General features: G+C 45.6%; 1 protein-coding gene across 2 annotated transcripts in view; it reads left to right on the top strand.

The window, feature by feature from the left end:
- Nucleotides 1–12313, top strand: part of LOC139408964 (adhesion G protein-coupled receptor D2) — a 158143-nt gene that overhangs the window by 110736 nt on the left and 35094 nt on the right. For both annotated transcript variants that reach the window (XM_071153495.1, XM_071153496.1), the window contains exon 24: nucleotides 8478–8557. In XM_071153495.1, coding sequence (XP_071009596.1) covers nucleotides 8478–8557 — 80 coding nt within the window. The remainder of the gene's footprint in view (nucleotides 1–8477; nucleotides 8558–12313) is intronic.

Here is a 12313-nt window from a genome sequence, read left to right as displayed (position 1 = left end):
GAACTGACAGATGGTCCAAAACAAACCAAACCTGGTTTGATGCTATTAAAAGCTGTTTACCTCGGCCAGACGGCTGCCTGTGTGTGTGTGTGTGCGTACGTGTCTGTCTGTGTGTGTGTGCGTGTGTGTGTACAGTATGTGTGAGAAGGTGTTTGTGTTTGTTCTGTTCGTGTGTGTGTGCTGTTTCTTAGCTCCCAGCATTTCATCCAGCTCACTGTTATGTTAGCAGCTCCCAGGCGGTAGTTCTAAGGCCGAATAGTGCAGTGTGTGTGTGCTTGTGTGTGTAGGAGCTGTACCACAATTAAGATTAAACAAAAGACACAACATAGTGAAACATTCTCACTGATTACTATGGTTGTTGTTGGACACCAGCTAAACTCTCTTTAAGTACTGACTGATCAAACCCCCCCAAGCGAAGGGTAAGAGAGAATATCCCCCTTCCCTATCCCCCCTTCTTCATCCCATCCTCCCCTCTAAAGAGGTCTGACACCATAGAATGATGAACCCCTTAAATGCACTGACCTTTCTCATGTGGACTTCACCCCCCCCCCCCCCCCCACACACTTTCTCCATGTAGATGAGACAGAGAGAGATTAAGATATTTCTGATGGGGAGCGATTTGAGCGCAACACGCTAAATTAATTCTGGTGGAAGCCAGCCCACCTCCTGTTACTGACACAGGGCCACTTTGAGACCATGACAACTATGAGAGAGGAGAGGAGTTGACAGGCCATGCGTGTGTAGGTGTGTGTGGAAGTGTGATTACTTTGCATGAATAACGTGTTACATTTATTGTATCAGATGCAGTCTCAGTTGCAGTTATAATATTCCTATTCAAAGGCTTTTTTTTGGGTGGCTTAAGACAGCATCCAATTATATGTGATGACTTTGGGCTCATTTGGGCTTCTGAATTTTCTCCATAATTACAAGAGCATAATTAGTCATTCAGAGCTGACAGCCTCGTGTGTGTGTGTGTGTGTATGTTTAATTTAAGAAATAATTAATGATTACTTTGTCCCATTACATAGTTTATTTGTCACGTTCTGACCTTAGTTCTTTTGTTATGTCTTTGTTTTAATTGGTCAGGGCAGGGGTTGGGTGGGCGGTCTATGTTCTTTTTCTATGATTTGGTATTTCTGTGTTTGACCTGGTATGGTTCTCAAATCAGAGGCAGCTGTCAATCGTTGTCCCTGATTGAGAACCATACTTAACCACCCACCACCAAAGGACCAAGCAGCGTGGTGAGGAGCAGCAGAGCTATCTGGAGAAATGGACATGGGAGGAGATACTGGAAGGCAAGGGACCCTGGGCACAGGCTGGAGAGTCGTCGTCCACAGGAGGACCTGGAGGCAGCTAAGGCTGAGCGGAAACACTACGAGGAGTTGGCACGGAGACAGCCCCAAAAATGTATTGGGGGGCACACGAGGAGTTTGGCAGAGTCAGGAGTCAGACCTGAGCCAACTCCCCTTGTTTATCGTAAGGAGCCAAGGATGGAACCAGAGCCGGTCAGGGTGAAATTGGAGGTGAGCGACGGAAGCGAAGCAGAGACAGTGAAGGAGTTAATGGGGAGATTGGAGGAGAGAGTAATGAGGGAGTTGCTGTGTTGGTGCATGAGGCACGACATCCGCCCGACGGAGCGTGTCTGGGATTTGATGTCACCTGAGTCAGCTCTACATACTCGTCCTGAGGTGCGTGCTAACCGTCTGGTGAAGACTGTGCCAGCCCCACGCACCAGGCCTCCTGTGCGCCTCCCTAGCCCTGCACGTCCTGTGCCAGCTCCGCGCTACAGCTCTCCAAGATGTGCTTATGGGTGTCGTACTGGTCAGGCACTGTGTTATGAGGTGGAGCGCGCAGTGTCCACAGTACTAAGAACCCGTGCGCTACATCCCAGCTCCCCGCATCTGCCGGGCTAGGGTGAGGATCCAGCCAGGGCGGATGGTGCCAGCCCTGCTCTCCAGACCTCCAGTGCGTCTCCTCGGGCCAGGATATCCTGCGTCGGCTCTGCACATTGTATCTCCCGTGTGTCTGCACAGCCCAGTGCATCCTGTGCCTGCGCCCCGCACGTGCCGGGTTAAAGTCACCAGCCAGGACGGGTTATGCAGGCCATTAGTTCGAGACCTCCAGTGCGCCACCACGGCCCGGTCTATCCTGTGCCTCCGAGGACCAGGCTGTCTCTCTGTTTCCTCCCTACAGGTGCTCCCTCCTGCTCAGCGCTGCCAGAGTCTCCCTCCTGCTCAGCGCTGCCAGAGTCTCCCTCCTGCTCAGCGCTGCCAGAGTCTCCCTCCTGCTCAGCGCTGCCAGAGTCTCCCTCCTGCTCAGCGCTGTCAGAGTCTCCCGCCTGTCCTGAACTGCCAGAGTCTCCCGCCTGTCCTGAGCTGCCAGAGTCTCCCGCCTGTCCTGAGCTGCCAGAGTCTCCCGCCTGTCCTGAGCTGCCAGAGTCTCCCGCCTGTCCTGAGCTGCCAGAGTCTCCCGCCTGTCCTGAGTTGCCAGAGTCTCCCGCCTGTCCTGAGCTGCCAGAGTCTCCCGCCTGTCCTGAGCTGCCAGAGTCTCCCGCCTGTCCTGAGCTGCCAGTGTCTCCCGCCAGAGCCGCCGGAGCCGCTGCCAGAGCCGCCGGTTACTCCGGTGCTGCCAGAATCGCCCTTCCCTCCGGTGCTGCCGGAATCTCCCATCCATTCGGGACCCGTTGCTAGGGTCCCCAGTCCGAGGTTGGCGGCGAGGGTCGCCACGGAGGCGGGTAAAGAGGCGGGTTAAGACTATGGTGGAGTGGGGTCCACGTCCCGCGCCAGAGCCGCCACCGCGGACAGACGCCCACCCAGACCCTCCCCTATAGGTTCAGTTTTTGCGGCCGGAGTCCGCACCTTTGAGAGGGGGTATTGTCACGTTCTGACCTTAGTTCTTTTGTTATGTCTTTGTTTTAGTTGGTCAGGGCGTGAGTTGGGTGGGTGGTCTATGTTCTTTTTCTATGCTTTGGTATTTCTGTGTTTGGCCTGGTATGGTTCTCAAGTCAGAGGCAGCTGTCAATCGTTGTCCCTGATTGAGAACCATACTTAGGCAGCCTGTTTTCACCCTTGAGTTGTGGGTGATTATTTTCTGTGTCTGTGTGTTCCACACGGAACTGTTTTGGTTTTTGTTATTTCACGTTGTTAGTTTGTATTTTTCATTGTTCTATTAAAAGAATCATGAACACGTACCACGTCCTCCGATCCTTCCTACTTACTCTTCGTCAGAGGAGGAAGAAGACAGTTACATTATTAGGCATGGCATATTATAGTATCCTGATATTAGGAACACCTTCCTACTATGGAGTTGCACCCCTTTCTGCCCTCAGAACAGTCTTAATTCGTCAGGGCATGGACTCTACAATGTGTCGAAAGTGTTCCACAGGGATGCTGGCACATGTGGAATCCAATGCATCCCACAGTTGTTTCAAGTTGGCTGGATGTCCTTTGGGTGGTGGAGCATTGTTGATACACATGGGAAACTGTTGAGCGTGAAAAACCCACCAGGGTGGTGGACCATTGTTGATGCACACTGGAAACTGTTGAGCATGAAAAACCCAGCAGCGTTGCAGTTCTTGAAACACTCAAACTGGTGCGCTTGGCACCTAATACAGGACAATACAGTGCCACTGACACGGCCTGCAACGAAAACATGCGGACTCTCCTTCACTGCAGCCGAGGTGAGTAAGACATTTAAACGTGTTAACCCTCGCAAGGCTGCAGGCCCAGACGACATCCCCAGCCGCGCCCTCAGAGCATGCGCAGACCAGCTGGCCAGTGTGTTTACGGACATATTCAATCAATCCCTATACCAGTCTGCTGTTCCCACATGCTTCAAAAGGGCCACCATTGTTCCTGTTCCCAAGAAAGCTAAGGTAACTGAGCTAAACGACTACCGCCCCGTAGCACTCACTTCCGTCATCATGAAGTGCTTTGAGAGACTAGTCAAGGACCATATCACCTCCACCCTACCCGACACCCTAGACCCACTCCAATTTGCTTACCGCCCAAATAGGTCCACAGACGATGCAATCTCAACCACACTGCACACTGCCCTAACCCATCTGGACAAGAGGAATACCTATGTGAGAATGCTGTTCATCGACTACAGCTCGGCATTCAACACCATAGTACCCTCCAAGCTCGTCATCAAGCTCGAGACCCTGGGTCTCGACCCCGCCCTGTGCAACTGGGTACTGGACTTCCTGACGGGCCGCCCCCAGGTGGTGAGGGTAGGCAACAACATCTCCACCCCGCTGATCCTCAACACTGGGGCCCCACAAGGGTGCGTTCTGAGCCCTCTCCTGTACTCCCTGTTCACCCGCGACTGCGTGGCCACGCACGCCTCCAACTCAATCATCAAGTTTGCGGACGACACAACAGTGGTAGGCTTGATTACCAACAACAACGAGACGGCCTACAGGGAGGAGGTGAGGGCCCTCGGAGTGTGGTGTCAGGAAAATAACCACCAAAAGCACTCACAAACTTCTACAGATGCACAATCGAGAGCATGCTGGCGGGCTGTATCACCGCCTGGTACGGCAACTGCTCCGCCCACAACCGTAAGGCTCTCCAGAGGGTAGTGAGGTCTGCACAAAGCATCACCGGGGGCAAACTACCTGCCCTCCAGGACACCTACACCACCCGATGTTGCAGGAAGGCCATAAAGATCATCAAGGACATCAACCACCCGAGCCACTGCCTGTTCACCCCGCTATCATCCAGAAGGCGAGGTCAGTACAGGTGCATCAAAGCTGGGACCGAGAGACTGAAAAACAGCTTCTATCTCAAGGCCATCAGACTGTTAAACAGCCACCACTAACATTGAGTGGCTGCTGCCAACACAGTGACACTGACACTGACTCAACTCCAGCCACTTTAATAATGGGAATTGATGGGAAATGATGTAAATATATCACTAGCCACTTTAAACAATGCTACCTTATATAATGTTACTTACCCTACATTATTAATCTCATATGCATACGTATATACTGTACTCTATATCATCGACTGCATCCTTATGTAATACATGTATCACTAGCCACTTTAACTATGCCACTTTGTTTACATACTCACCTCATGTATATACTGTACTCGATACCATCTACTGTATCCTGCCTATGCTGCTCTGTACCATCACTCATTCATATATCCTTATGTACATATTCTTTATCCCCTTACACTGTGTATAAGACAGTAGTTTTGGAATTGTTAGTTAGATTACTTGTTGGTTATTACTGCATTGTCGGAACTAGAAGCACAAGCATTTCGCTACACTCGCATTAACATCTGCTAACCATGTGTATGTGACAAATAAAATTTGATTTGATTTGATACCATACCACTTTGAAGGCGCTTAAATATTTTGTCTTGCCCAATCACCCTCTGAATGGCACACATACACAATCCATGACTAAAGGCTTAAAAATCCTTCTTTAACCTGTCTCCTCCCCCTCATCTACACTGATTGAAGTGGATTGTACAGGTGACATCAATAATTTATTTAACCAGGAAAACCCATTGAGACCCAGAGTCTCTTTTTCAAGGGAGACCTGGCCTAGAAGGCAGCAACAATCATTACATTACATAATTAAAACATACAACAATACAAGTCAACAACATGATCCAGCCTAAAAAGAAAAGCATTTACACTCTTCTCTAACAGAGTCGGGGATCATAGCTTTCTCCTGGATTCACCTGGTAGGTCTATGTCATGTTTTGTACACTCAATGTGTGCATTACTGTTTCAGCTGTCCATGCTCTGATTGGCTCCAATGACCGCCATTGGGTCATCCCTTGTGTTTGGTTTGTTCCATTCTGATTGGTCAGTTTAGAATTGATCAGTCAGACATTTGAGTCCGAGATAAAACATTTTTAGTTGCAGACAACCTTTTGACATCTCAGTTTACACAAAACACACTGGAATAAGCTATCTATGAAAACTTTTGAGTACATGATTAAAAAAACACTGACAAAAGCATAGTCTAAAACTACTGGTCCTGAGTTGTGTATCATGTATATTGTATCTTATTTTTGCTTGGATATGTCTGTTAATACATTCGATTCCCTGCATTCTGTAATTCACAGATTATTGTGGTTGACAATTATTTTCCACAATTTCAGATGTGCTGTTCACTTAGGATTATCTGTACCGTATACCCTGTAAAATATATTACCTTTTGGCAATTTTTGCAAATATTTTTAAATAGGAAGGAATCTCCTTATTAGAAAAGCCTCTACTTGTAATACCCCAGGGAGTGACACACATATTTTCTTCCCCAAACAGTCCAAGTGGTTCCATGTTTAGTATGTTTGTAAAGCGGTGTGAACAGAGACGTGGGACCGCAGAGGCCTCCCTCGTGGTGGAACTATGCCTGTTGATTTAGCATGCTACGGTTCCCATGGCATTACAGTGAAAAGTACAGGAGTATTATACAAGTATGACATTCCACAATTGTGTGTGTGTGTGGCTCCAAATTGCTTCAAAAATACTTTTTATGGAAGCACAAGAACCAAAATATCCAGGGATGAATAATAATGTGCAAACTGAATTGAAGAAAAGTTGTTACTTTGTGTCGCTTCAGTTGAGGTCATTGGCAGTCCAAATAGTATAGATAAGAGAGTGTGTGCTGAAATAGAAGTGAGCCGGAATCGAACCATGCTCTCAGTGGTGTTTCAGAGGCAGCGGCTTAGACCACTAGACCACCCCAGGCCATTCAGACAAGATCCTTATCTGAGGTGACCATTGTGGTCAACAGTGATCATTTCCTTATTAATACACGTTCCTGTTGTTAATTTAATTCAATCTTGGAATGAAATGTCCCAACCACATGTTGGGACATTTCCATAATATAGGGCCCTATAAAATCTGCGTTGCCATGAACGCGTATAGAATCACGGAATCCAGACATTAAAACAGAATTCAACAATATTCCAAAATGTATTGAACTTAGTAGGTAAAGTACTAAATGCGTTGAACTGGTTAGATTAAATTGCCCAAGATTTTCATAACTCCTGAACATTATGTATCAGTGATTCGTATTTCCCTTCAACTTCCTGAATAGTGAGTGCGCGTTTGTCTACCTCTGTGTAGCCATTAACGATGATGCTAGTGTTATGACAACCGTCTTCTGGGAGATGGAAAGGTTTTTCCAAAATGATATTATGATTATTTGCATCAATCCAGTGTCCACTCTGCAATCACATGAGCGCTACAGAAACATTGCAAATCAAACAATAGTATCTGGCTGGGGTGATTACAGCCCCCAAAATTTTAAAAATGATCCCAGAACCTCAAAAGTGGTCTCCTGATGTGGTTTAAAGTTTTATTGTGGACATACACAATCAAATGTGGTTGTTTTTCTCTCTATTTTTTTTGTTGTTGTTTGAAAAACTAAAACCTGAAAAAACCAAATGGAATTTGGAGGGGATAAAACTAAACAGATTTTATAGGGCCCTAATAATTTAACCCTCGATGTACTTTAAATTCAACATTCAATTTACCTCAATCAATCACCCAACTACCTCGTACCCCAGTACACTGACTCAGTACCGGTACTCCTGTATATCGCCTCGTAATTTTATTTTGTATCTATTCATACATTTTCTCACTTTTTAACTGCATTGTTGGAGTAAGCGTTTAATGGTAAAGTCTACAATAATTGTATTCGGCGCATGCGACAAATAACATTTGATTTGATATGATTTAAAGCTATTTCTTGATCAATGAAAAGTGAACACGGTAACTGTCCAAATGCATTTCTGTTTTAACGGGCAACATTTTTGTTGTATTACAATATTGTTAAATAACAAGGATGTGAAAATGACAATCACAGTTATATAATTGAAATGATCTATGTCGAGACAAATTAAGGAAATTGTGTTAATTTAGAAACGGTTTATAGGATAAAACAAATTGGGATGTCTTCATTACTTATTTACTGTTGTATTACTTTTTTTCAGCGTAGAACAGGGGTAGGCAACACGGGTCCTCGAGCGCCGCAGGCACTTAATGTTTTTGGTTGAACTAACCTGGGAGACCAGGTGTATTCGATTCAGGCAATCACTGAATCAGGGGTGGTGCCTAGTTGGAACAAAATCGTGCAGTACCTGCGGCACTCCAGGAACAGGGTTGCCTACCCCTGGCGTAGACTGAAAGAACAATTATTGGGAGCGGCCACATTTTTTATAATTTTTATTTGATCTTATCTTTTCACTTATCAAATCACTGTGTTAATTGTAATACTCCAATATATTAGATAACACATGTTTTCAAAACTCCTTGACTGAGTGATGTGAAAGGTAGGTGTACCAGACAAACTGACAGTGGTGTGTGTGTGTGTGTGTGTGTGTGTGTGTGTGTGTGTGTGTGTGTGTGTGTGTGTGTGTGTGTGTGTGTGTGTGTGTGTGTGTGTGTGTGTGTGTGTGTGTGTGTGTGTGTGTGTGTGTGTGTGTGTGTGTGTGTGTTTCCTTCAGGTCAGCTGTCCATTCCTTGTGTCCCAAAGAGCCTAAAGGATTCCCACAGTCATGCTACAGGTGCCTTGATCCCCAGAATGGTAATAACACATACACGTACACATACACATTTAGTGCATTCGGAAATTATTCAGACCCCTTCACTTTTTCCACATTTTGTTACGTTACAGCCTTATTCTAAAATGTATAAACAATGTGTGTTTTACTCATCAATCTACACACAATACCCCATAATGGCAAAGCAAAAACAGGTTTATAGACATGTTTGTAAAAAAAAAAAAAAATAATGTATTTACATAACAATTCAGACCCTTTGCTATGAGACTCGGAATTGAGCTCCGGTGCATCCTGTTTCCATTGATCATCCTTGAGATGATTCTACAACATGATTGGAGTCCACCTGTGGTAAATTCCATTGATTGGACATGATTTGGAAAAGTACACATCTGTCTATAAGGTCCCACAGTTGACAGTGCATGTCAGAGCAAAAACCAAGTCATGAGAAGGAATTGTCTGTAGAACTCTGAGACAGGATTGTGTCGAGGCACAGCATTGAAGGTCCTCAAGCTCCATAGCGTTCAGGACCTCAGACTGGGGCATAGGTTCACCTTCAGACAGGACAACAACCCTAAGCACACAGCCTAGGCAACGCAGGAGTGGCTTCGGGGAAGTCTCTGAATATCCTTGAGTGGCCCAGCCAAATCAAATCAACGTTTATTTGTCACGTGCGCCGAAAACAACAGGTGTAGACGACCTTACAGTGAAATGCTTACTTGCAGGCTCTAACCAATAGTGCCCGGACTTGAACCCGATCGAATATCTCTGGAGAGACCTGAAAATAGCTGTGCAGCAACGCTCCCCGTCCAACTTGACAGAGCTTGAGAGGATCTGCACAGAAGTAGTGTCATACCAAAGAACACTCGAGGCTGTAATCACTGCCAAAGGTGCAATGTACTGAAAAAAAATGAAGTACTGGATAAAATACCTGAATACTTATGTAAATATGATATTTCAGTCATTTTTTTGTGTGTGTGAAAGTTGCTACATTTTCTACAAGCCTGTTTTTGTTTGTCATTATGGGGTATTGTGTGTAGATGTAATGTAACAAAATGTGGAAAAAGTCCAGGGGTCTGTACACTTTCCGAATGCACGGTACATACACACCACTGTTAGATCTGTCACTCCCTCCTCTGGGCCTTTTGGGCTTTCTAACAGGCTAAACACCTGAGGTCAGGCTGTGGCATTTGACCTGTGAACCCAAGACAAAAACAGCTTGAGCTCCAGGCCAGGTGATTACTATAGAGCGCTACTGTATTCACGGCAGCCCAGTAATGTTTTAGTCTCCCCCTCGGCCCCTTTCCTTCCCTCCTGTCCTCCCCTACTAATTCCCCACAACCTCCCCCAATGTCTCCCCCTTCTCTCGCTCCCTTTCCTTCCCTCCTGCCTGTCCTCCCCTACTCAATCCCCACCACTTTTACCATATTTCAGGGCCTCCCCAGGTCTGCCTCTCCCTCTCTCTGTCTCCCCCTTCTTTTTCCCCTGGTCTCTGACTCTACTAGTAGGTTTCCCATGTCCTCCCCCTTTCTCCCTCCACCTGTCTTCCTCTGTCTACTGTCTCCCCCTTTCCCTCCCTTCTCTCTGCTGTTGTCTGATCCTACCGGAGGTCCTCAGTCATCACAGCAAGCCTCTGTGCTGGAGGTCAGTGTGAGGCCTAATGTAAGGTAAATAACTTGGGGCTGAGTAGCTAAGACCCAACTAGTGTATGTACAGAGCAGTACAGGGGACATATGTATCAAGCGTCTCAGAGTAGTAGTGCTGATCTAGGATCAGGTCCACTCTGTCCATATAATCGTATTCCTTGTGATCTAAAAGGCATAACTGATCATAAATCAGCACTCCTACTCTGAGAATCTTGGCCCCAGAGAACTGACATTGACTTTTGGTCCTCAGTACTGAAGCAAGCGAGTTGTTTTAACTTCCCTTTTAAGTTCTGACTGACTGGGGCAAGGATCACCAAGTAGATTCAGCCGCAGGCAAATTTTTTTCTTCAGTGGATGATCGGGGGGACGGAACATAGTTACAAATCATTTGTAGACTGCAAATAGACCACAAGAAGCCCAAACAGATATAACATTTGACGAAAACACAATCATTTCAAACCTTTCTTACGTTTGTATACGATCAGATATCTCTATTATGCGTGGGAATACGGGAATATATTTCCAAAATTCAAATAACTTGGAGATGATTTCTGTGTTTTTACAATCTTTTATGTCCAACAATGAAAATTCACAACGACATAAAAAAAATATATATTAAAAATATATATATATAGATGATTTTTTTTGCTCAGAAAACTTGGGAGGCCAAATAAAACTACCCACTGGCACCAGTTGGGGAACCCTGGACTAGGACATGCCGTGTGGGACGCCTCATGCACACTGGTTGCCTCCTAAATGGCACCATATGCAAGGCACTACATAGGGAATCGGGTGCCCATTTCAGCAGACACTGATGTAATGTTGTGAAAACAGATCAAACAAATGAAACTACAAACAATGAGGCAAAAGTGGCAGTTTGATTTGAATATAGATTGTGATAGTTAAGAGGGAGGAATAAAGATGACAGAGCCCACATCAGACATGCTGTACCCCTGTACTATAGGCCCCCTGGTGGACAGTGGTGGGAGAGCATCAGTAGTCACATCACTGTCTTTCATCCCTTGCTAACCCAGTGTGTTTGCGTGTGTGTCCTGTGGATAGTGGTGTGTGTATTTCTAGCTGATTGTGCAGGGTGTGTGTATGTCCAGGGCAGCGTAAAAACAGTTACTGTCCCATTTCTGATATGATCATGCTTGACTTTAGCCCCTTTGCTCTGTTTGGTTTGGTTTTCATTTGGGTGGTCCACTCGATCCATGTGAAGTGTGTATGGCTGTTTGAACTTGTCTGTTTCTCTGTGGGGCCTGGCGTGACCTGAAACCTAATACTTAAGTACACACAATTAAGTTCACACCAGAGGTTACATGGGGAAATAGGACCTTTCCCAGAGGTGTGAATCAGTTCAACCTGTATACAAGAGCCAGAGGCTTCTCACCACTCATGGTTCAAGGTTAAGAATTTCTTTGGTTGGAAAAGAGGCGGGTCTGAGACCTAGTTGGCTGTCCCCGTGGTGGTGGTGCCTTGACAAGAAGAATTATCCAATCGGATATCCTGTTCTAGGATTTGTTCTGATCAGCTGTGGTGAAAATATCCCACTGTGCAGTAATGTCCAGAGTGTTTTCATAGTTTACAAGAGTGGGTAAAGTAACTGCCACAATAAAGGAAACACTAATGTAAAGTTGGGCCACCACGAGCCACCAGAACAGCTTCAATGCACCTTGGCATAGATTCTACATGTGTCTAGAACTCTATTGGAGGGTTGCAATACCTTTCTTCCACGGGAAATTCCATAATTTGGTATTTTGTCGATGGAAAACACTCAGGCACTGCTCCTGAATCTCTTGTTTGAGATATGGTGACTGAGACACAGACAAACAAACACACACAAACCCCCATATGGTCCTTTGAGACCACTCTTTCAAAGTCACTTACTCTAGTATGGTACATAAAATAATGGGCGACTGGGCATCTCTCTAAGCATGATGGGAGGTTAATTGATAAATTAACTCATGAACTACACCTGTGTAGAAGCACCTGCTTTCAATCTACTTTGTAACCCTCGTTTACTCTAGTGTTTCCTTTACTTTGGCAGTTACTTTCATATACAGGGCATTCCAAAAGTATTTAGACCTTTTTCCACATTTTGTTACATTACAGCCTAATACTGAAATGTATTAA

Source organism: Oncorhynchus clarkii, chromosome 5 (genome assembly GCF_045791955.1).
Source record: "Oncorhynchus clarkii lewisi isolate Uvic-CL-2024 chromosome 5, UVic_Ocla_1.0, whole genome shotgun sequence".
Lineage (NCBI taxonomy): Eukaryota > Metazoa > Chordata > Actinopteri > Salmoniformes > Salmonidae > Oncorhynchus > Oncorhynchus clarkii.
This window is presented reverse-complemented; position numbering and strand designations above follow the sequence as displayed.